The sequence below is a fragment of the Urocampus carinirostris genome, chromosome 12 (assembly GCF_059441175.1).
Source record: "Urocampus carinirostris isolate Australia breed hairy pipefish chromosome 12, RoL_Ucar_1.0, whole genome shotgun sequence".
Lineage (NCBI taxonomy): Eukaryota > Metazoa > Chordata > Actinopteri > Syngnathiformes > Syngnathidae > Urocampus > Urocampus carinirostris.
Genome location: NC_142360.1, coordinates 26,432,702 through 26,459,155, shown reverse-complemented (window position 1 = coordinate 26,459,155; position 26,454 = coordinate 26,432,702). Strand labels below are relative to the sequence as shown.

Here is a 26,454-nt window from a genome sequence, read left to right as displayed (position 1 = left end):
GATTTTTTTCCAACAATTGTCCAGCCCTAGTCTCTATTCAAGAATAGTTGTACATTTATTTTGTTGTTGTTGAAAGACTAGCAAATTTTAATACTGCTGTTTTAAATGTATTTTTGTGTTTTTCTAAAGAAATAATAATCTTGTTAAGGTATGGAGGAGTAACATAGTATTGCTAAAATCTTTTCCCTGTATCCACACATCATAACTCACTCGTGTTTCGATAGTAAACAAGAAAATGCCTGAAAAGTCAAATATTAACTAAGTGTCAATTGAAGGAGAGTCACATGGTAGTAATCTTCCGTCCTTATCCTCACCTCTCTCCCCCATACCCTCTCTGTATTTCTCTCTCTGTACAAAATCATTACACATTGTGTGCTACGTAAGGTCTCAGGTGACCTCTGCAAAATTCCCTTGATGTCTCAAGTCTCATTGAAGTTGAGAGGAGGTTGATAATGTGTAATGAGTGTGCTCATGATGGAATGTCAGCCAAAACGGTAAAAAAATGTGACTTTTATCAATGTAAGCGCATCATTCAGTACCTAGCGAAAGTATGCTTCCCCCTCAATGCATTTTTTATCACATTGTTACATTCCGGGCTTCAAAATAAAATTAAAACTAAACCAAATGAAAATATTTTCTAGGAAGCAACACAAGTGAGACACAATCATAAAAGTGGAACATCTCAACATTTTATATTATATTTTACACGGAAGAAAATGAAAAGTATGTGTTGCAAAAGTATAGCCCCCCGCTGTTCTCTGAGCTCAGCCTATTGACTCCAAGGTTCTCTGATGACTTCTGAATGATCCAATGTCGACCTAAATGACTAACAATGACAAACCGTGTGTCATTAACTGTCAGTTGAAATGCACCTGCTCTGAGATGGGCTCAGATTTTGTTGAAAAGGCTACTGGAGAACAAACAGCGTTATGTAGACTAAAGAGCACACCAGGCAGGCATAAAGTTGTGGAAAAGTTCAAAGCAAGAATGGGATACAAGAAGATTTTGCAAAATGTACACATGTCCCGGTGCACCGTGTGAGCAACCATATCAAAATGTAAACAAATTACGGCAAACCTACCAAGACATGGCCGTCCCCTCTAAACTTTCACCCAAAAAAAGGAGAAATTAATCAGAAAAGCAACCAAGAGGCCCATTGGATGACCTGCAGGTATAAACAGCTCAGATAGTTCAATCTGTGCACAAGACAACTATTAGTCACACTTGGCATAAATCTGACCTTTATCGAAGAGTGGCAAAAAGAAAGCGCTTTCTGAAGAATACCATAAAATGGCCTGTTAGGCGATTGAAAGAGGCCATAAATAACACGAGGAACAAAGTCTTCTGGTCTGATGAGACCAAAATATAACTTTTTGAACCGAAAGCAAAGAGTTACATTTGGCGTAAGGGTAACACTGCACATCACCCTGAAAACACCATATTGACTGTGTAACATGGTGGTGACAGCATCATGCCCTGTGGTTGCTTTTCTTCAGCAGGGACTGGGAATATCGTTAGATGGGAGGATGGATGGAGCCAAATACAGGGTAATTCTGGTAGAAAATCTGTTGAAGTCTGAAAGAGACCTGAGGTGCGATGGTTCACCTTCCAACAGAACAACGACCCTAAACGTAAAGCAAAATCTACAGTAGAATGGTTTAAAGTTAACAATATAAAAGTGTTAGAATGCTCAAGCCAAAGTCCAAACCTCAATCCTATAGAGCAGGGGTGGCGAACGAGTTTGACACAAAGAGCCGAAAATTTTAACTGTGTGAGTCAATGAGCCACGCCACGCACTGACCGGCATTAGACGTAACCTACGCAGATGATTGGCAGTCAGTTATATGTTCGGAGCAGCATAAAAACAACAAATCTGCCAAATTAATTTCAAAATATTATTTATTATTCCTTATTAACTCTGATGGATTCAAGTGTGTTTTAAGAGGGGAAAAAAAACTAAACATGAAACGAGGCAAAGAACCACAGTATATAGAAAATATGATGAGGCAAAGAGCCGCATTCTTATTGCCGCATTCTAGAGCCGCGTGTTCGCCACCCCTGCTATAGAGCATATGTAGAAAGATCTGAAAAATGCTGTGCACAAATGATCATCATGAAACCTGCAAAGAAGAATAGGCAAAGATTTTTGTTGAGGTTGCACAAATTATTATCCCAGAAGGGGGCAATATTTTTACAGCACCTATTTTTTTTGTCGTGGTTAGCACAATATAAAATATTGAATATTTTTAGTTTCTCTTCATGATTGTGTCTCAAGTGTTTTTCATTCTTAGAAAAGATCTTGAGTTTTTTTATTTGTGAGTTTGAAGCCTAAAATATGGCAATACGTCGAGATGGGTTTGGGGTGGTCAATACACTTGCAACGCACTGTATCTCTTCTAAAATAAGAATGAAGTCAATTTATAACCTGATTAAATGGCCAATTGTGCTACATGACTTTATGTGCAAGCCTTATGCTGGCTATCAATATTCTGACAAGTTGCAGGCCAGAAATCAATGCTTGGCTAGAAGGTAGATGAGGTGATCGTGCTTTTTAAGAGCTGACCTTAATGTTGCAAGCTTGTTCCATCAGCCTTCTGGCGTTCTCCGCAGCTCTGTAGCGTTTAGGGAGCTGCACTCGGAAAAACTTGAGAGCCCCTTCAAAGTCTGCCTGCAAAAGATCCTCTTTGGATGTCTATGAGAAAACAGGTCGGAGAGGGTGGAGAAAATATCCATAAGTGCAATGAATTCCAGCGCATTTCTTATCAATGGGAACATTTGAGCTTTGGATTCATATCAAAAGTTTCAAAATATTTCAAATGAATCTTGATAGCAAATTCAGAGAAAGGTGTGTTTTGGCCTATATTCCTTAAAACTGTTTTCCACTGGAAATAGCAAATACCAGGGATTCGATAAACAATTACTCTATTGTTGGGGTATGTTGATTATATTGTAGATTAAGAGACAAATAAGGTAAAATACAATGATTCTAATGAAAATTCTTGTAATTTAACATCGCTTTAGCACAAAAACATTTCATAAAATATGCAATCTTATTGACCATTATTTTTCATAATAAAAGCAAGATTTTCAGGCTGGTTAGAACATTCTACCTCCAAAATTGTTATTATTCTTGAACATGAAACACGTAAAGATTGCTCGAGTACTAGCACTTTATTTTTACATTTGTTATCTTGTTAAGTAGTGTGTAAAAACATACTAATATTTAGTCAATAAACTAATTCCACAATTTTTGCCTGACGTATATATTGCTGAAAAAATATTACATTTACATATTGTGACTTATCCCAGGTCACCATAGAAATAGGTGAATATTTACAGTGAAAGGATAAAACTCTGACCATCTGGGTAATGTTTAACAATGAACCCAAAAGGTATATAATCCATTAAAATTATATTTGGCAATTGCATTTGTAATCAAACATGTTATGGTTCACAATGGTTCAAACAGACTGCAATTTAAAAAAAAAACATACTGTGCTGATTTACATCATAGGTCAGGTCAAATGAAACACCAATACCACCATCTTGTGGGGAAATTCAGTTAGTGTCAGTTGGTTAATTAATTTGTGAAGGCAAGGGAGTGAGGCCAATAGGTTTTTACCCTACCATACTAGATGCTACATATAGATTATTACAGTATAGATCTTGAGTGTTTAGACCTTGTCCAGTGTGCCGCAAGCAATTCATTCAGTTCATTTTTGCAAATAAGCATGCCACTGTTCCAGTGATCAGAAGGATAAATGTAACATAACATCTTTTTATACTATACTAATTATTTGCTCATGAGGTATTAGAGCAAAATATATATAATATAACAAATTTAACAGTAGCTCAGGAGGAAGAGCGCTCTTCTTGAGACAAAGAGGTCGCAAGTTTGAATCTTGGCTCCTCCGAGTTAAATGTTGAAAAGTCCTTTGGTGAGACACCTAATGCCCCCCAGGGGCATGTAGGCGCCTTGCACGGCCGTCGCCGCTATCGCCGTGTGTGTATGTGTGAACGGACAAGTGTGAAACACATTGTAAAGCGTTTTGGGAGATCCTCAGTGACTTGAATAGCGCTATGTAAATGCAGACCTTTTACTTATTTGATAAAGCTTTTCAGGATCGCATTGCAAAAAAAATATTGAATAAATCCAATTAAGTAAAACGCTTGCACAGAATTTGGGTGATTTTATTTAGTCAGAAAGTAGTAAAAAAACATTTTTGTTCCACCGACAGATAATCTTAAGTAATATTTTAGTTATTTTCCTAGAAAAAAAGATCAAAATAAAGTTAAAATTGTTTTTTTTTAATATTAATTCAAATGAATAACCTGTATTATCTCCCGAGATATGGTGACCAAGGCAACATAAAAATTTAAGACGAGAACATTAAACTAGTGCTGAGAATTAATTTTTCAACAAGATTGTAAGATTTCAAAAAGGTTGAGAAACACAGCTTTTGGGAACACATAGATATGTAACAAAAGAAGCCTTTTTCTCCATGACTTAAACTCTGGACACGAAATATCCTCCCTGACCCCCACTCTCACCGCAAGAAGCTTTGGTACGAAAAGTCGATGCCCCATCCCAACCAGATCCATCATTTTACAGAAGGAATCGGCTGAGGCCTGGCTGCTTTGGGCTTTTTCTTCCTCCGTGGGGTCTTCATCCTCTGCTGCCCTTCGCACAGCTGGAAGTTGCATAGGTGGCGTCAGGGCCGATAGGGTAGAGGGGGAGGTCAAAGGGGAAGGTAAAGGAGAAAGAGGCGAGGTCGGAGATGGCAAGGGAGGGGGCCCCCCCCTATTTGGGGTTAAAGTGGTGTAAGACTCCAGCGTGTCGCCCCAAATGTCCCACTTGGTCTGTACAGGTCAGAAGAATGATGAACCGAGACACCCAAGAGTCCTAATGGTGGGTAAATAAGACCATGGAGGTCCGACAGAGAGTATGACCACATTCACAGGCACAGTTGATGTTATTATCAACAATGATAAGACCGAGTCTTCATCCCATCAATGTTGGAGCTCGGAACTGCCCAAGTTCCGGCACTGTTGGTCCAAAATTAAGGAAGCGATGCCGTTCATTGCATAACGCTGTCTTCTCCCTCCAAACTGCACTAACAAACCACAATTTGGTGTTTCGTTGCTAAGCAACAAAGCCGTTCCACACGTGGGTTGCACCTCCAACAAAAATCGGTAACGGACAAGCACATAGCCTTTTTCCAACACCCTGAGATTCTGTGGCGGTGGCACTTGTTAAAACTGAAGTATAATTAAATTAAACTCAAGAAGTTGAGCTGATGCACATAAAGCTAAATGGACACCAGGTTCGTCAACAAGATTTTCATTAGCTGATGATCAGTAGTTGCCAGCTTAGTGAATAGAATGGTGTCATCCCCAGCGATGGTTTCGGTCAGCACCTGGGGCGAGGCGAGGGAAAAGAAAAAGAAAACACCCAATGTTCCCAGACCAGTACCGGTCTTTGTGATGCTAACATCTAAGAGCTAGCATATCATCTCTATTCACATCCGTTCGGATGTCGGAGAGCTTACGTGCTGCAAAAATGAATATCTCAAGAGGTGGAGGCAGAGGTTGTGAGTCAAAGCAGAAAAGCAGCAGGAGTGACAAAAGCTCCACAAAAGCAGTTCTGTTGGGTTCGAAACAGAATGATCTTTAAAAAAAAAAAAAAGAATAAAAGCTTCATTCCTCCTTGTCCGGATAGCTGAAGCCTTACATTCTGGGAGTGAGGAGTGATGACGGTAAAGCAGGAACAGGAGGGCGCTGGACCCAGATGGAGGTGGCGGGGGAAGGGTACACGAGGGGAGGGAGGCACGGATACAATGTCGTCATGGCTGGCCAATAGGAGCGTGCTGGTGGAATCCTATTCAATCCACCTCACATCCTCAGTTGTTGCGAATCATGCTACACTAGCATGAATGTATACTGATTTTCTCATAATTACATTAAATATTGGTAGGAGCAGAAACATGTAAGCAATGGATGTTTATTACAAAAGCTTATTGGATTGCATACACATCACTCTCCATATATATTTTAAATATATAAAGAGTGATCAATGGTTCTCAACTGGTCTGAATTCAGGACCCACAATCCCACCCTAATTATAAGACCGTGAACCAGATCAAGTAAAAAAAAAAGTTGCTTCCAGCAGGAAGAGGCAAAGCACTTCTTGAAGTCCTCAGATCTTAAGGTTGTTCTCTCAAGTACTCCAAAGGTTTATCCTTTAGAGTGGCGTTTGTTTCTAAATGCAGTTTTGACAGACTCAGGGGCCAGCACCCTACTGTGGAGAACACCCTAAGGTTTTCGTCCTCCTTTGTTTTTAAGATAACAACATCCATATGTCATGTTTTCTTCACTGTAACTGCATTTAAACATGTGTAAAAAAATTACAGGTCTTTTTCTACAAGCGTTAACTCGCATTTACAGGAAAATATCGCCATCTACTTTAAGAAATACAATTCACTGTTAACTTTGATTTGGCCCCTAAATTAAGTAGAAATGGATTTTAAACTTGCATGGAAGACCAGGAGAGGATCTTTCAGAATTCTTTCAGAAGCGACTTCCATCACGTCCTGAAATGTTAAATGGTCTAAATGGTAAATGGTCTGCATTTATATAGCGTTCACACTTACACATTCACACACACACACTCGCACACCAATTGGGAGTCAGCCATGCAAGGCATCTACCTGCTTATTGGGGGCATTAGGGATTTAGGTTACAAAAAAAGATCATCCCTAAAGGTGTGAAATTCAAAGAACAGCAACATTGTTTGACAACAATGTAATAGTAAAAACAAAATACTGATATTTTATGAAATCTCCATTGAATCTGTTTAATATTAAAAACAGAATAAACTTATCATTGTCCTTCAGTTATGAATTTTTTCTTAGCATTTATTTACCAAGGCAAAGACACACGACCCACTGAAAACAGGTCGGCGATCCACGTTTAGGTACCGACCCGCTTGTTGAAAAGACCTATGCTACTCAACACCAATACTTTTCAGAAACGCTCAATGTCAATAGTTTATATTCTGCCAATCAATGGAAGTGATTTCACAATATTCATGTAAAGTCAACATGGTCACCATGTTTCTAATTCTTTTTAATTTTTTAATTTAAATTGTGTAAATTTTAATGATTTCAATATTTGTAAAATATCTATTAATTGATCCGTTTGGTATCCATTTTCTTGTTTTTAATGCGTTTAAATGTTATGAGTTTTTCGGGGTTGTTTTTTCATCATGGCCAGGGGAGTACAGAAGAAAAAAGCCTTTTGCCTAAGTTTGGCTTTTTTCTCTCAAACAGGTTTGTTTTGTTATATTACTCACTTTGTGTTTAGCAATGCAATAATTAGCGTCTCAAGACTTGGTTGACAAATATTTTTTTCATAACTGAGCAGTAATTTCAGAATAAGGCATCATTTTGAGCACCACGACCAACAACAAACAAACTGTAATGCAGCTTTGGATAAGTATGTAATTAATTGCATTTTATCCCTGACCACAAATTTGTGTAAGTCCCATTTGTATCTGAAAATATGGCATCTTGAATAATATTGTGTTTATGAGTGAGGGAGCAATATTTGACTGACTTTATTTATCCTGGGAAAACATTTTGCTACTCGTTTTACACGGTTCACTTGTTTTCCAAAACAGAGCTGTGATTGGTTCTTACATGAGGCCTGAGCAACTATGATTTCAAATTAATCTATCAAAGCAGGGGTTTGAGAAAGCGGGCTAGTCTTAGTAAACTGAAAATGTGTGAGGGCCGATTATTCAGCGTAGCATTCTTTGACCAGTCTTTGAAAAAAAATTCACCCTCCGTGAAATGTTTGCAGTGGTTGTCCATCAACGTTGTGACTTCGTAGCTCACCCTTATAGCGTTTTCATTTGACTGGCAGAGTCTTGTGAAAAGGCGCCGCTGTGCCGTTAAAGCAGCTTCCAGGCGCTTGACCTTTTCATAGCATTCATTTACAGTTAGCTTTTTGTAGTCCGCATGTTCCGTCTTGATATTATATTCTTTGAAAACATCCATTCTCTTGGCAAATTAGTCGGACACAGTTGTTTCGGATTTCGGTGAAAAAATATTACACTTGTCCAGGAAGCGGTGGCCCTAACAGTCAACCTTCCTTTTTTTTTTCATCATGTTGGAAATAGTGCGGGCTAAAATTCTCACAGAAAGCCAAGGGCAAGGTGGCCTAAGTGCTCCTGCCATCATCTGGTAAAAAGGTGATTTTTGTAAACATTTGCTTTATACTGCAGTCAACATTACTGGCGGGCTACATATTTTGATCTTGGGCTGTAGCATGCCTGTCTTAAAGAGATGTTGGAATCAAAGCCTACTGCAGTTGCCTCACCGTTATGACCAGAATGTCTCATTCTTCCTGTGCTTTTATTGGTTCTGCAATATGCCAAGAATAATAATTGATGACTGGCTGCAATGAACCACACATATAACCTAATGACAGTTCAAAATAAATCAATAGAAGCAACCTCAAGGAGATCCTATATCATAAAAACCAGCATTTCCACACCACTCAGACAACTAAGCGGTTGAGAGAATCCTTGCTTTCTTTCTCAGCTATGGGTTGTTGGGTTTACTGTCATGCATATTTCATCTGCGCTCAGCATATCAGCACAAACATGCATCACTGTACAAAAGTTGTCATATTATCAATGCTGTCATTAAAATGATCAGTCTTACTTAAATTATTACTTTGCATCAACTCTTTTAAAAATGACCCTACCAATCTAGTAATAGAAGTAAAGCTATTACATAAATGCATATCAAATTGGTAGCTCTTCGTACTAAAGAAGTAGCTCTCAGCCTAAAACAGGTTGGCGACCCTTACTGAAAATAATAACCCTGAGGAGAAACATACGTTTGTATCAGGTGTCTCCAATGTGGTGCCCTCTAACGACAGCTGCAGTGCCCAAGGATCTGGTGGGAAAATAGCTCAACGGTGCTGGATCATTGTGGTTTTATCATAAAATGTTTGCTGTTAGTAACGTTAACATTGTTAGCTGCTCCATCTTTGATTCAGTGCCACTCATTTTCCAGAGCTTAGTGTCACCAGGTTATCTTACATTCAGGCATCTTACACTTGTTGTCACGGTTTCCTTCTCTAGCCACTCTTGTTAGCCACTTGAATGCAGGCTATGGGTAGCAGTTATTGTTATTGCTAGCTGCTTTCTCTTTATCCTTCAGTGTCACTCACTTTCCACAGGCGGTAATGTCACAGAGTCCAATTGTTTTCTTTGTTTAGGTCAGTTTCCCTCTCTAGCCACTCGTGTTAGCATCTTGGTTGTAGGCTATGGCTATGGATTTCAACTGCCAAAAATAATGAGTAAATCTCCTCTTAAAAAACTACTACTAAATTATCCTGGAAGGGGGAATTACCTCACGTGTGGTCCCTTCTCAAGGTTTCTTCATTTTCCTCATGCTGATCTGTGCAGCCCTTTGAGACTCCTTGTGATTAAGTGTTGTAAAAATAAACCTGACTTGACTCAAAATGCGTATAAAACGGAGTGCCTTTTGCGCTAATGGATAAAAAGTATCTCTCTGCCCAAAAAAGGTTGGATACGTCTAGTCTATGTCCTACACCACAATTGCAGGCACTACAGATGGACATCAGGTGGTGACAAAATACCAAAATGAAACTTATATGGGGACCCTAACTACACTCTTCGATTGAACAAAACATCCCTTCCGTATATCACCTTGTTCCTTGACTGATGATGAACCTTTTTCTCTCTCACCTTTTTCTCATTTTTACACATTTTTTTTCATTTTCAAGAAGTACGGAGGAGACTCTTAGTCAAGTCAAGTCATGTTTATTTGTGATGGAGTCTCAAAGGGCTTCATGGAGTATTGCAAACCACAGACTATTATTTCACCATCCCTTGATCTAAAACGTACATAAGCAAAGGGAAAACTCAAAAACCTCAACATGAGGAAAATGAAGAAACCTTGAGTACGGACCGCATATGAGGTAGTTCCCCTTCCAGGATGACTAGGCTGCAATGGATGTTGCAATAACAAATAATACACAGATATTGTCAACATTAAATATAGGGTATTCATATGCCATAGAATAGAAGTGTGTTTTAAGCCTAGATTTAAACAGTTCCACGGAGGTTGCAGATCAAAATTTAGGCGGCAGAGCATTCCACAGCTCCGGGGCCTGAATGGAGAATGCTCTCGAACCCGCGGATCTCTTCTTGGCAACCGGAAGCACCATTTATCGTCTCATAACTTTGCTCAGCCTTTTACAAGGTTTTTGAGTGTGTCAGTACAAGCAAAATGGCAAATAATCACGTCAGCTCCATCTAGTAGTGTAAAATGAATACAAATTTCTTCACCTATGAATATTTGAAAGAATGCACTTTCATCAATAGTCAATGTGTTTCAGCTTCTTATTATAACCCAGGGGTGGGCAAACTAAACCCCATGGGCCACATGCGGCCTTTCCAGGCTTCTGAATCCGGCCTGCCGAATGTTAAAAATATAATGATAAAATGTATAAAATGGTTAACTAATTAAAAAAAACGTTTTTATTTGATGCCACTCTTCTCCTCTGCGTCCCTAACAATGAAAAAGCTGTGTACAATTTTCTATACATAATAAAAGAAAAATAGCAATTATTAATTGAATTTATTAAGCTATATAATGCAGGAAAAACACTTACCTACTCACAAAATATTAAACGTACATAAATGCATACAGTTGCTGCTCTTATATCGAATATGTCTCCACTTGTTGTAATTTGTATTTATTGCATGAATGGAATGAAAAAAAATGCTTAAAAATTGAAATATGTCTTTTTGAAATACTCTTGATGAAATTGGATAGGGCTACCAGGCAATCCATGTCTTAATTATTCAATATACAACAATGTGACTGAATAAGGTCACCAATATAAGTTAAAAATGGTTTAACGTTTTGTCTACCATATTTTGGGGAAATATGACTGAATAAATTGTATTTTTTGTAAGGCCATTTCCCTTTGCCATTACTTTGTTAAATTTGCGGTATACTCTTACCAATCCTATTGTAAAATAAATTCTGCTTTTTATAAATAAATAAAAAAACACCACTAATATTATGCAGAATCGAGGTCAGTGTTTTAGTCCGGCCCTCCACAACAGTTTCTGTTTCTCATCTGGCCTCCGAAAAAAACTAATTACCGACCACAATTCTAATAAATGCTGTTTTTTTTAAATTCAAATAAACTAATTCCAGTTTAAGGGCTTTCTGGACAAAATATTTATTCAAGTATTGATACTGCTTCAAAGCCATTAATTAAAAGAATAGAAGAAGAATATATTTGTCTATCGAAAAAAATATTTATTCATCTTTTTAATGATTAATTTGAGAGAGAATACAATTACATAAATTCCAATTTGTGGGTTTTATAAAGTTAATGTGCATTTATTTTAGCTAGCTATCTGGGTACCTTCTTATTAGCTTTTTAGTTAGTCGTCATCCTACATTTTTAGCTGTTGAGCAAGCAAAACTTTGTTGCATGCTATCTAGCTAACATTTTACATTTTCTGCTTGATGTCGAGCTTAATTTTGACATTTCTAGAAAGCTATCTAGATTTTCTTTTAGCTTTCTATCTGGCTATTAAGATGGCTTTTTACTCTTTTAGCTTGCGATAGAGCTCCGTTTTAGTTTTTTACCTGTTCACTTTTCTGGCAAACTATCAAGCTACCTTCTTTAGCTATTTAGCCACCCAAGTTGCTAAGTTGCTATTTTAGAAATTCCTATCAAACTGTGTGCCCTTTACGCTAATACGTGACAAAAAGTAGCTCTCAGCGTGAAAAAGGTTGGAGACCCCTGCGCTAAATAATACACAATATCCCTTTAAAATGGATAGTGTGCCAACCAATCAAACCAGTTACTAACCTTGAGCAGAGCCAAGGCAACATTGAAGATGATGTTGAGACCCTGGAACACAACACGTTGAAATCAATCAACATATTTCAGCTGTAATTAGAATATGAACTAAAAAACCTTTACAAATGTATTTACTGTCACACATAAAATATAGTTCAAGAATGCTTGACACCCAAATCTTACAAGTGATTACGACAGAAAAACAAAGAGGGATGGAGCAGGCAGCTAGGCGGGAAACATCCACCTCTCGTAAGTCTCTGTGATGAGTTCACATGGCAACACACGGCTAAAAATATCCACACAGCACTAAAAATAAGAAATAGTGAGGGAGGGGAGAAGGGCGGCTGTTCTGCCTTTACAAAAGCCCCAAGATGGCGCTACCACACTAAGTCAAGAACAAAAGGAAGAGAGTGTGACAATGAAAGGAGATTTCATTGGACATTGAAGGTGGATACACTGAAAACAGGGTTGAGTTTACACAACAGGATTGTAACAGGGAAGATCTGAGGGCAAATAGCCAAGGGCAAGACCAGCCTGTTTTTGGGGGTGCTCAAGCACCTCTAAATTCAACCCAAGCACCCCCCCGCTGAAATTATACCATTTTTAAAACTCTCTTGATCTTAATAAAGGACAGAATAGGCTTAAACATAATGAAAACTGCTATCTGAAACATAAAAAGTAAAAAAAAAAAAAAGAAATACTCCACTGCCTTCAAAAGGTTCAGTCCATTTGATTCCTAGCATTCAATTGTTAAAAACAAACTTTTAATATAAAAAGCCTTTATCAAAAATGTTTTAATCAAAATGTTATCATATTTAAATTTCACATGTTATATCACGGGCGGCACGACGGCTGAGTTGTTAGCACGTTCGCAGCACAGTTATGAGGTCATGGGATCAAATCCAGCCTACCTGTACGGAATTTGCATGTTCTCCCCGTGCTTGTGTGGGTTTCCTCCGGGCACTCTGGTTTCCTCCCACATACCAAAAACATACATGTCAGGTGGATTGGCCGGTCCAAATTGTCCCTAGGTGTGAATGAGCGAGCGAGTTGTCTGTCTCTGTGTGCCCTGCAATTGGCTGGCAACCGGTTCAGGGTGTCACCTGCCCACTGCCTAAAGATAGCTGGAGTGGGCTCCAGCACCCCCGCGACGCTACTGAGGATAAACGGTGCAGAAAATGGATGGATGGACTTAAAATGAAACGAGAAAAATATATATTTTTTAACGAGCCAGACACTCTGGGTGCTCAGCACCCCCAAAGCTCTGAACTTAATATCGCCCCTGGTCAAGTGGCAATAAAATGTACAGGTAAATGACCTGAACTTCTTTGTTTTGGTTTATGTGGTATGTGGCATTTGAGTTAAAGCCTGTCAGACACTTAATGAGACTGTCTCTCTGAGGGCCTGTAAAACCTACTAGTGGCCTTAACGATATAATAATGTGATGTTTATCATATGTTGTCCATTAATAGTTATAAATTAATTCCAAATTGTCAGTTTCCTTTGAATAATTTGCACTGCTTCTTTATCAAAGCATTTAACCAACCACATTCCAGCCATCAGTTATTGCCATGCTCAGAGATCTATCCGGAGGCCTTCCCCAAAAAATGCTGAGTCAGTCTCAGAGAAAGCATTTGTTGTACCCAATCAGATTCCGAGTTCGTGTCTGTAAGCTTGCTAGAGGGCTTTGAGAAACATCACCAATTTCACAAACTATGATTACCTATTTATCCACCAAAGCGATTGCGCCAGCAGTCGACAAACTAGAAGGGAATGAGCTGTACAAGGAAATAAATTGTGTTAATTAAATGGCGATAGGACGGACAATTCCGAGGCAGGCAAGCCTTTCTCGCAAACATTGAAACGTTTTAGTCTTTCACTTTCTGTCAAGAGGTATGATCATGAACCCAATCCCCCCTCCTCAGAATTTAGGGCTGGGTCAGTGCGTTGTGGTCAGGCTGAGCTCTCTTGCTGACTTTTTTATTTTTTATTGTCCACCCGTCCTTGTTCTTCTTTGTCTGTTTATGCAGTCTTGTTTAACTTAAATTTTATTGTGACTTTTGGGTAATTCTAAGTAATGGCCGGCTTGTGAACAGTGAAAAGTCTGACTGGGATTCAATAAATAACTGCTTAATAGTTGAGTTTCATTCACAGGGTGTCTACAGCTCAAGGCAAGGTAAATTAAATACTGTTAAAGACCGAGTAGACTAAAAAAAAACCCAATTAAAACAAACAAAACAAAAAAACACAAATACTTCTTGCATCCTTCCTTGTAGACATTACCTGGCACAGCATTTAGCCATTGGGAAAAATGTTTGTCGGACAGCCACTTCTAAGTAAATGTACACTTTTCAGGGGTGGTCCAGATTAAACTTCTCTATCCAAAGTTGCTATGTAAATTGTGGGTTGACTTTGAACATGCGTTTGCTCTAAAAGGCCCAAATGAAACCATGCGATGTTGCCGCAAAAGACAATTGATAAATGTTAATAAATCTTTTTAATTCATCCATCCATCCATTATCCTCAGTAGGGTCACGGGGGTCCTGGAGCCCATCCCAGTTGTCATCAAGCAGTGGGCAGGGGACACCCTAAACGGGTTGCCAGCCAGTGACAGGGCACACAGGGGCAGACAACCCACTCGACCATTCACACCTAGGGAAATTTTGGACCGACCAATTAACCTGATATGCATGTCAATGGAATGTCGGAGGGAACCGGAGTGGCCGGAGGAAACCCACGCAAACATGGGGAGAACATGCAAACTCCGCACAGGAAGGCTGGTAGCTGGATTTTATCCCATGACCTCAGAACTGTGCCGCTGAAGCACCGACCACAAATATAAATCTTAATGTGTTCACATTTTTAAGACGTCTGAAAATTGGATTTGAGAAATTTTAATGCCAATTAAACCCTTATTTTTAGAATGAATCCAATGCCTTTTAAGACTTTTCAAGGATCTGTGGGAACCCTGGTTCAGAAAAATCGAAAAAAAAAAACAACCCTGTGGTATTGAGCCATCCTTGAACCATTTGACTTTCAGCCCAATTATTTCTTTTTTCCATAGAAGGTGTTTAATAAGAGAAAAGTGAATGCACAATTGGCAATAGAGGAGAGAAAATGATACATGAGGAGAACAGATGTCAAACTAGCGGGAGATGAGATTGGAGGTTTAACCGACAGATTCTTATCATGCGCTTCAATGACTGAGAAAAACTTGGGAAGCTCCTTATTGTTCAGCTGGGGGCTGACAGGAAAGGCTGGACGGGAGGAAGGAATGAAATACTGAGGGTTGGGACTTAACCCCGTATATGTAATTGAAGCATTGAGCATTTGAACGGTTGAGAAATATCCAAAAATAAAAACAAAACAAACTGTTTTTCTTTTAAAGCAATAATGTTGGTGAAGAGTGCAAAAAGTCCAATCTTTGACATATTTAAAAACAGTTAAAATCTGTTTAAGGAAATGAAAAATGCCCAAAGGGGCAAAACATTAAGAATCAAAATAAATTTGCACTAATGAACTATTCATCCATCTTACTGTGCAGGAACAACACAAATATAATGCACTTGACCTTTTTCTCTTTGATGTACATTAACGTTCAAGAGTCAGGGGTCACCCAGAAAAATTTCTGTTTTCCATGAAAAAGTCACACTTTTATTTAGCAAATGAGTTTTCTTATGTTTATGTTCTTTTACCTATATTCATCTCTTCCTTTCGTAGGTCAATTTCATATGTGGCTTTTGCTATGCCATTTTGCTTAAGGCCAGCATCTCTGAGTTGCCTCTTAACTGGACATGTTGACACTGGTTATTTGCAGGTACTATTTAACCAAACTGCAAGTTAAGAACCTGAGGGCATCTTTAGGCTTTAATTTACTTATCCGTTTGCCTGGTTGTGCAGGGGGGCCTCCAACCTCTCTTTCTACCCTGGTTGAATCCTGTTTATGGGGTTCTCTGAAGGGAGTATTTCACACTGTGGTAGGAGGTCTTCAGTTTCTTGGAAACTTTTCAATGGAATAGCCCTAATTTTTTAGAACAAGAATAGACTGTTGAGTTTCACATAAAGGTTCTCTTTTGTGGGGCATTTAGAAAGTTTGATAACCCCCCTTCAAAAATGTGATGCTCTAGATACTATGTGGACTAGTTCAAAGGAAGATCAGTTTTATAGCTTTACCAGCTAAACCAGGGGTCGGGAATATTATATATATATTAATCTATTATGTATATATATATCAATCTATTATGTATATATATCAATCTATTATGTGAATATGTATATATATATTATATATATTTAAGAGAGCCACACCATATATTTTAAGACAAAATTCAACAAAACCGATAAACCCACTCAGCAGACAAAAGCTTATTCTTCAGCTGTTTTTTTTTCACTTAATTTTGTGATTAAAGGCTATAAAAATAAATGTGATTTGACTTGACATGACACAATGTGACTTTTGATGATTTGACAAAATCTATGAAATAATAATAATCCCAGACTCTGTGTTCCATATAAATATACCACTTAAAATTTACAGTGTTAAAGCTCATCTTGACCTTTATTTTTGTCAAATGTCAAAAAACCCTGCAAACCAAGTTACCAAAGCATTTACTTTCGGCGCAGACACCACTGGGCGAGAGACAGAAATGATTGCTTAAGCTCTGTGCATAGCTCCGCACATCCCTATTGCTCACCCAATCAAATTTGCTCGGGGTACTTTGCTTAAATTTTGGGGTGTTAACAGTTCTTTCTTTGTGTTTTCATCATAAAGTGTCGTAAGAGTGAACAAGGATTATTTAATTAATTTCCAGATAAAGGATCCTTTAGCGATGTACAGCCAAAACAGGGCCCGTTGGTGTAACATCTTGACTGTAAACTGAAGTTAAAAACACTATACTGTCTATACTGAACCGTTCCATCATGAATGTCGGCGTTGTTTTGGCCTTGAATGCGATACAATAGGCTTCGCTCACGCTGCTGACGCTACAAATAAAAGGACATGGGGAAAATTTGCGTGGTCTTAATTTTGTCTTTGAGCCAGATGTTCTCATGAAATGAGCCATTTATCAGCTACATATATTGTATTAAAAACCAGACCTTTGCAGCTAAAATAGTCCTTTACAACATTTGTGATGTATGAGGTGTATTTCTGATTAGATGAATGTTATCTTCATTGGAAATAACATTTTTCCTTCAAAAATAAAGCTAATTCTAAGTGACCCCAAACTTTTGATCAACAGTGTACATCCAACAGATTATTGTTTTATTAAACAAATAAATGCTTAAACAAAGAATACTGTAAAAAAAGTTATACCTAATGTAGAATGAAGACTCGTTCACAGCGCTAGTGGGATTCCAAATGTAATTACAGAATATCATTTGAGACACGACCCTAAATAAAAGGGATAAGGATGTGATTTGAGCCAAAGCGTAATTTGATCCCTAGTGATGACACCATGAATAATTTTCATCTTGAGATGGGATACTAAAGTTCCCTCGGGAAGGGTTTGTTTTGATGCTCTCATCTACTTAACCGAGTGCATATGATTGGGTTATAGTGTTGTAAAGGGCTGTAGAGAATACAAATGAAGGTGCAGAGTGAGGTAGCAAACCATTACTAACAATGTTTGCTTTCAAATTAAGTATAATACATATTTTTCAGCTTTTTCAGACACAATCTTTTTAAATATCAGCTTTCAGACCCGAAATGACTAATAGCTTTCTCTTTACGATGTTATCAAGTGCAAAGCCCAACAGGCACATCTTTATTGATTGGACCAATCGCATCATTGGCCGGGATGCATGCAATATTGATTGGTGCTGATGGTCATCTAGCTGTGCCTTCTCCTTAAGCCCTTGTGATACCTGCTGTGTAAGATCTACTCCTTCTGTCTCACTCTTTTTTTTTGGTCCCTGTTGACTCGTCTCCATACTAAATGCTAGTGAAGATAAGGGAATTCTTCTTCTTTCCCTATTTTGCCTTCAATATGTTCACAAGAATTTTATTATAATATACTTGTACGATACCTCACAAAGCAGCAAATCTGTGATGTGGAATACCATGCAGAGGGGGAACTTGGCAGTGAAGAGAGTGAGGAACCACTGGGAGGCATACATGTGTGCCTCCAGGTTGAGTACTTGGAAATGGGACCATAGGTCGGTTATCTGTTCCTAGAAAAGAAGGAGGAGGGGATGAGCGGGGTTTTTTGTTAAAAGGAAAACAAAGTGATGGGTAAGCAATCAGTGTAAACACTTTGGATTCATTACTAGTCATGCAGGAAATGGACCAGGCCAGCTTGTGAACCGTGAAAATCCACAACTGATGAACACAATGTAGGTTTCATTTTTCCTTTTCCAAACTAACAAACCAAAATGCAAAACAAGTTGTTTTCTTAATATTAATTTCAAGATAAAAATTGAAAAATGAATAAAGACATGTTGTTTTTATTTTCTGAATATGCGTTCACATTGAAAAGCAACTCAATTAAGAGAACCACATCCAAATGTAATTGTGAGTTCCCTTTTAGTCTACCACATTTTCACAATAAGTATTTTTGGTTAGTGGCTGCAACATTTGGAATGGAATCCCCAACTCAATAAGAGAATGACCAATTTATTTTACTTTGAAGTCCTTGCCAACATTGGTTAATTGCAAAAATCTGTTTAAGTAATGTATTTATATTTATATGGGACATACCAGGGAAACTACTTGATTGGAATAGAAAAGTGACGGAAATCCAAGATGGGCAAAAAATGTTACCTAGTTACATAAACTTTCTCTGGTTTCTGAATTAAAAAAATCAAGAAATCTAATAATTTCACTACATGTAATAAAGCAAAGTGAACCTGAAGTAAGATCTTTGGCCCGGGCCCGAAACCAGTTTTCGGACACAGCCAAAATCACCTTCCCCCTTACAAATAAAATGTAAAAAATTTGGGTTTACTTTGGGCTCAGTCCCTAAAATCAAGTTCCTCGGCTGGGCTCGGGCTGGTTACACCCGCGGGCTGGGTTGGATTTTTTAGGCCAGATTTTACTTTGAAACTGAACCATATAGGTCGCAGTTCAAAGACCATAAAATGAACCACAATTCTCAACATAAAAAACACTTATTGAAAGTGGCAAAAATATGAAAAGTATTACATGGTTTTATTTTTGTAAGCAGTCTGACCATACAAGATCTTGGAAGTCAGTTTAAGAAAGAGTCAAGGTAGTGCAGCCGCAAAAAAACTGTTCTATGGATGTCTCAAGTCTGGTAACAAAACCTAAATAAGACTTTTGACATTTGTTGAAAACACGTCTCAATCAAGACAGAGAGAAAAGTTACAAAGGGCAAAGAATAAATAATAATCATTAAAGATCAAAAAACGATAAAAAAACAAACGATTTATGGAACACAACAAGCACATAATAAAGCTTCACCCATTTTCTCTAACATGGTCGTGCAATAAACAGTTTTTATTTTGTTTAGGGGACTATGAATAAATATGCTGTAAGCTAACTTAGGCGCATTGACTCAAGTACTACCAGTGTCTCCTGGGATGCAATACAAAAAAAAACAAGGAGAAGAAAAAAAACTTTGATAGGGATAAAAAAGAAAAAACCTAAACAAAGGCCTGGGGAACCATATTTACTTAATAATGAAACTTTATGAGACTGCATGGACTCATTTCCGGTATTTCCAAAGCAATAAAGCTGACCAAAGTAGTAAAAACAACATATGCAACTAAAGGTAAAACATTTCACTTGTGCTTACTTATCAGAATTAACAGTTGAAAGAAATATGATGAAATGTCGTAGATCAGGGGTTGGATACCTTTTTGACCCAAAGAGTCATAAAAGGAAAAATATTATATATTAAGACAGAATTCATCAAAAACCACCAAAACCGCTCTCCAGACAAAGCTAGTTATTTAGTACATTTATTTCATTGTATGACATTTGATGATTTGATCAAATCTATGAAATAATAATAATGCCAGAGCCTGTGTCCCATATAAATATAAATACACCACCTAAAATTTGTCTCCCTTCCACAGTTACTTAGGAGTGTTGGGGCTCATTTTGACTGTTATTATTGTCCTAAATAATAGTTTCAAAACAAGGTACGAGAAAATGTATTTTGAAAAAAATGTCACAAAACACTGCAAACAAGGGTACCAACGTATTGGTCTTCGGTGCAGATGGCACTGGACAAGGGGAAGAAAGAGTGCGCTGTGTCTAGCTTCGCCCACTCCTACCGCTCAGTAAAACAAATTACTCTGGCATTTTGGGGTGTTTACAGTTTATTCTTGGGGTTTTCATCATTGTCTCAACAGTGAACATACAATATTTAATGAGCTTCCATACATAGGATTCTTTAAGTGTTGTGCAGTCAAAACAAGGACTGTAGGTTTGACACCTTTACTGTAAACTGCAGTTAGGTCTGTGCCCTATATATACTGGATCAAACCTGTTGAATATTCAGTGTTATGTACGTGCTTGAATCAGTTATGCATGTAGCAGTACAATAATAAGTTGTGCAAGTTGTATTTTATCTCCGAGCCATATGTACTCATGAAAAAAGTCGAAGGTTCCCCTACCCCTGTGATAGATAATTTACAAAATAACTTCATTCAAAACGTGGTCAGAAAATGGTAACCTTACAAAAGATTTTCAACTTGTTTTCAGTTCAGCTGTGGTGGATACATACTTGATAAAGATTTCCTTGTGAGTCTAAACATACAAATGTTCCAGTAATTGTTTAAGATTAAAATAATTACAAAATGTCACACTCTAAATTGAAAAAAAACAGCACTGTCTAATGTTTAAATATCTAAGATATTTAAAAATATGGCAACTATTTGGGTCACTTCTGCATATATATACATGAAACTTAGACATTTGTCATTGAATAAATCTATGAATTGAATTCACATTGTGGGCATTGCATGTATTCAAAATTCTATTCATGGTTAAATGATAAAAAAACAAACAGTCGTCAAATCAGCATTGCATGCAAATGTCTGCCACTAAATCTAGTCAGGCTATACATATGGCAAAGTATGACTCTGTACCTGCATGAGCTTCTCAAGCTGATAGAACTTGCAGTGGAGATCTTCAAAGTTGTTTTTGTACAGGGCTCTAAGGCCGTACTCAAACATGATTTTCACCAGTACGCAAAAAGCTTGTTCCTCGGGCATCTGTAACCACAGTGAGAATATAATTTTTTAGAATGTGAAACTTGTATTTAACATATTACTTTAGTTTCACGCAAATAACAGATTCAAGTCCTGAGGCAGCGTTCGTTTTGCAACATTTTGTGTAGAGGGGGAGTTTGCTGCGTGTGAAGAAATGAATGTCCCTGGTAATTTTTACTACAATCGCTGCTTCTCTTCGTGGTAAACTGTCTAATACAGGTGTGGGCAAACTTTTTGACTCATTGGCCACATTGGGTTAATAAGTTTGTCAGAAGGGCCAAGCCAGGAGGACAAATAATTGATTTTATGTATCTGTCTGTACAACGCACTCCATTTTATGTGTTGGAAAAAACATAAAATGATAAAGGGCAAGATCGGAAGATTTTTTTTAAATTAATACCAAAACACATACACATTTCAATACGAAAATTGCATTGCAACGTTGTGTAACATTATAACCAAGTTTAGAGCAGTTCAAACAGAGAAAAGAAGGAATTAAACAAATAAATAAACAAACATGCCAGGGGAGAAAACACAAGTTACATAAAAATACAACAATATACACAATACAACAATATCTACAAATATTATGAGTCGGGGGAAAGCTTGATGGACAAAATATATTGTTTCATCACATTGAAATGTGATGAAAGATTTTTTTCTGCCAGTAAATTTGCACTTATGAACATAAAATTTAGATAAAATGATACTTAGATTGACAATAAAGGTTTCTTTTGGGATATAAATTTATTTGGGTCGTATATTGCAACACAATATATTTCCAAAATGATTCAAAACTGTTGTCAATCTAATCAGCAATAAAATCACAAAAATCAGACAAGAATCTTTTCACCAAGAGGCAGTGCCATACTCTATGTGTTACAGTTTCAGGCTCAGCAGAACAAAATGTACATGTAAAATCAATAACTTTTTAAAATTATCTCTACGATATGCACTCTGGAGGGGTAGATCAAGTGAATTATTTTAAAGGAAATTTCTCGCCCTTTTTTGTTAAAAGTAGCGGATTCAGATGTGATTTTTTTTTTCTTTTTTTGATTTTTTTTTTTGCATTATCACTCGTTGTGTTAACACCTACAAGGAAAATGGCAATGCCGGGCGATAAAAGATTGCATTTGGCTGCTTGGAGTGGTCGGGAGCAACAGTTCCCAATTTGGCCCCTCGAGGGCGTTAGTGAACCAACGAAAGCAGACCACGCGAAAGCAGATTCTTCTTGATTTTGTTGGTGTTTATTGGGGGTGCCTTGACAGGAAACCTAGCTAAATATACTTGTGGAGGCCTAAAGTACTACTGTGTACATTTGCACGAAAATCGGTTCAGATGTTTTGTAGAGTATAGGTTACATACAAGTACACACATTTCGGAAGTCCAGAGGTTAGCACATTCCCCTAAAACGTGAATGGTCCCCCTTTCGAGACCGGGTGGAAACAAAAGTTGGCTTGGAGAGAGATGGGGATGTACTTGCCCAAGACACACCACAAGAAATGGTGTTCCTACAACCCGCGTGTTTAAGGAATCCAACCAACCAACAAACTAGTTTTAATTGGATTTTTTGTTAAGTGCATCACAGCTGCTAATTACTGTCATGATCGTTCTGCCAATTCTCTAATCCAGGGGTGTCCCAATTTTTCAGAAATAAGGCCAGATTTGGTAAGCTGAAAATGTGTGAGGGCCGACTATTCAGCCTGGCATTCTTTGAACAGTCATTACTTAATTCACCCTCTGTCAAAGGTTTGCAGTGCTTGGAAATCAGCGGTGCGACCTCGTAGATCGCCTTAGTAGCATTTTCATTTGACTCGCGGGGTCTTGTAAAAAAATCGCTGCTGTGCCGTCAAAACAGCTTCTAGTTTCTTTCCCTTTTCACAGCGTTCGTTTCCATTTAGCTTGTCATAGTCAGCATGTTAGGTATGGCAGTGCCTCTTGATATTATATTCTTTGAAAACAGCCACAGTCTCTTGGCAAACTAGACAGACGCAGTTGTTTCGGATTTTGGTAAAAAAATACTCCAAATTCTTCTTGTCCTGTAAGCAGCGGCCCTCAACTTTCTTTTTATTTATTATTTGCAGTCGCCATGTTGAAAATGGTGTAGGCTAAAATTCTCAAAGAAAGCCAAGGGCAACGTGGCCAAAGGGCTCCTACCATCGTTTGGTGATATGTTTATTTTTCTATTTTTCTTTAACAAAATGTATTTCATACCGCAGTCACCAATTAATGATTTCATGTCAGACCAAAAATTTGATCACAGGCTGTAACTGGTCCCTGGGCTGGAATTTTGGACATGCCTGCTATAATCTTTTGACTGTCAATTTGTCATTTTCTTTGTTTTGCACATTTCAAATGAAGGACTTCACTGACAACTTGAAAAAAGTGAAGATGAAAATAAAAAGTGAAGCTTCGATGATAAACTATCCATTTGAGTTGCGTGAGCGGCTCAGAGCATGCGCCATTTGCGGGAAATATGGGCATTATAAAAGGAGAAAAATTGCAGTCTAACTTTTTAACACAATATTTTTACTATTTTCATTTGCAGGTCAGATACAAAAGTCTAACAGGCCGCAAGTGGCCCGCAGTCCATAGTTTGCCCAGGTCTGTTGAAATATGCAAGTACCCTGTGCCTCTTTAAAGGAAGATTTGTTTGTGGTTGACTTACACTATTTCAGCCCCACCTCTAAAAGAATAATGTACGAACAACAAAGTAATCACAGTTATATTCAGAAATGCAAATCAATCTGGTGGCCATTTCCAATAATCAGTAACAAAGAAGTACCTCCAACATAAAAAAAGGTTGGTGACCACAACATTTCAATGTATAACCTGTTTACTTACATGAAGCAGTAGAACAGCTGCAAGGAACGACTGTCCTTGACAGTAACCAATTTCCTCATCGTAGACGGAATAGGCCTTGAAAGAGGAAAAAAACATCAAAGTAACATGAAATATCTAAAGTGATTGTATTATTAAATATTGAATCTTCGCGAGCATTGTAAAACATTTTCAACCGTAATTGCAGTACAGACTCTTACCGACTTACGACCTTTTGACTTATGTAAAACGGTAGATAGGAACATTTTCTTCGGGATGTTGAAAAATATCAGGACATTGCTGTAAGTTTGACTTTGTATTGTGAGCCCCTTTTTCTGAGTACAGGACATTACTGTGGTGCTTCTTTCCGCCGCTACCGGCGTGTGGTGGTGCTGTGAGAGGTCACCAAGCATCCACCCTGAAGAAGAAATCCGGCTTCTACTTCCTAGATCGTGTGTAAACATTCTATACTGTATCTCCAGCGTGCTAAGAAGAAGTTGACATTTTTATTGTTTAATATTTTGTGCATCCATTCAATATGGTTGGTGTAAAGCTTAAAGAAGAGGCGAACGTTTTCCTTTAAAATTAAAGTGGAATAAGAAAGCTTGATGCGGTTGAGAAAATGGTCGGATCGCTTTTTTTTGGGCCACTTTCTACCACGAATGAGGAAGTCGCCTAACTTATTTTCCAAAAGTAAGTTGAACTTAACTTTATTTATCTTTATAGAGCGCATTATATTATCGATATTTATTTTTTAGGACAAAATAATACATGTTACTTATACAAGCCTTAAACATATTTATACAAACCCTAAACATACAAAATATAGCACTGAACCAACTTACGAACAAATTCAACTTCCGAACGATCGTCTGGAACCAATCTTGTTCCTAAGTTGGGCAGCGTCTGTATTAGCAAAAATTCCGAGTAAAATCCTGAACAATTTTTCATTTTTATTAATTCTTGGTGTTGTCAAACGATGTGTTCCTTATCAAATATGAAAGGTTTTCAATGAAAAACATATTAGTGATTAATATTAAATAATAACTACTAGGGAGGTTCAATATTAATTTATTTCAGAATGTTATTAGAGTAGTCACTCCGATACAATTAATGATATAATTTACCTTTCGTTTTTTGTTCTTTTGAGAAAAACCTTTTAATTCCAACACAATATTTCTCTTAAAAGCGCATTGTGTAATGTTTGACAATTAAATTGTGTAGTGAAATGAAACCAAGTGCTACAAAGCACAATAATACAATCTACGGAGACTCAGGTAATGACACCTCACCATTATTCTTTACACGTATATGCCAAGCCTTTAACAAAGTTTTTGTTTTTTTGGGAATAACCGTAGCAGCAAGATGTCAGACAATAAACCAGGGGTCAGGAACATTTTTGACCAAAGAGCCAAGAGCAAAGTGGATTGTATCCTTAATCCATAAAGTCGTGCAATAAATTGGCATGATTATTTTTTAAGTTATAGTTTGACAGTACAGAAGTTTGTAAAAAAAAGAAAAAGAAAAGTAGTTTAAAGTACGGTACTTTTTTAATACTTGAACCTTCAGGAGTTTTGACTATCGCGGGACGTTTTTGGAACACAACCCCCGTGGAAAGCCAGGGATTACTGTACCAATATTGACTTTAGTACGTTCCGAGGCTGAAAAAGGTCACACTGTTATTAAATTTTGTGAAAATGAAAACACGACTTCTTTTGAAAAACACAGTGAATCATTGTTTATTTTTTGCGGCATATTCCTGGTTTGATGTAAAGGTAATGTGTTGAGGAACAAGCACTTGGACTATAATGTCCATGTTGACATGCTTGATGGAGTGTGGTGACATGACGGTTGGCAGATGGGTGGGGGAGGTCCTGGTAGGAGAAATCTAAATTTGTTATCCTGAGTAAACAAAAGGCTTAGCGGGCTCAACAATTTGCTTCCATTGTAAACCAGCTAGCTTGCTCAAGGCTTGTATATATTAATTTTAAAAAACTGTCTGAATTCTGCATGCAGTGATTCCTTGCCATTATGCAGGTCATTTATTATGGAGTCACCATTTTGTGGATTTTTATTTGGGTTTATAACATAATAAGTCAATCAGGACACCACTGTAAACAAAAGTACATTGACTTATACCATATACCATAACAATTGGTGTAATAACAGTAGGATTGTTGACGCGCATTACTCTCCCAATAGAGAAGTTGAATTTTCTTTTATTTTCGAACACCTTTTATCATTAATAGAAATTTCAATAGGGCATGCTTAAAGACTGTGCTTCCTAAATTTGTTCGATATGTGGACTGTGCAACTAAGGGAAATAAAACTTTGGACAATTTGTATAGCAACTTCAAAGCTGAATGCAGAGTGAGTGAGTTGGTGTGTGAATGTATGAGTGTGAAGCACATTGTAAAGCGCTGAGGGAGGTCTTCAATGACTAAAAAACAGCTGTATAAATGCAGACCATTTACAGAGCTGAAAAACTGAAAATATAATGTGACTTATTTTGGGGTTTTGATTGCTTGTGAATGT

General features: G+C 37.6%; 1 protein-coding gene across 1 annotated transcript in view; it reads right to left on the bottom strand.

Annotated features, from left to right (window-relative positions):
• Nucleotides 1-26,454, bottom strand: part of rabgap1l (RAB GTPase activating protein 1-like) — a 146,802-nt gene that overhangs the window by 29,480 nt on the left and 90,868 nt on the right. Inside the window, exons 15-19 of the mRNA XM_088349383.1 lie at nucleotides 23,944-24,018; nucleotides 20,977-21,102; nucleotides 17,950-18,093; nucleotides 11,932-11,973; nucleotides 2,564-2,692 (exon numbers count right to left, since the gene is read on the bottom strand). Of these exons, the coding sequence (XP_088205509.1) occupies nucleotides 2,564-2,692; nucleotides 11,932-11,973; nucleotides 17,950-18,093; nucleotides 20,977-21,102; nucleotides 23,944-24,018 (516 nt within the window). The remainder of the gene's footprint in view (nucleotides 1-2,563; nucleotides 2,693-11,931; nucleotides 11,974-17,949; nucleotides 18,094-20,976; nucleotides 21,103-23,943; nucleotides 24,019-26,454) is intronic.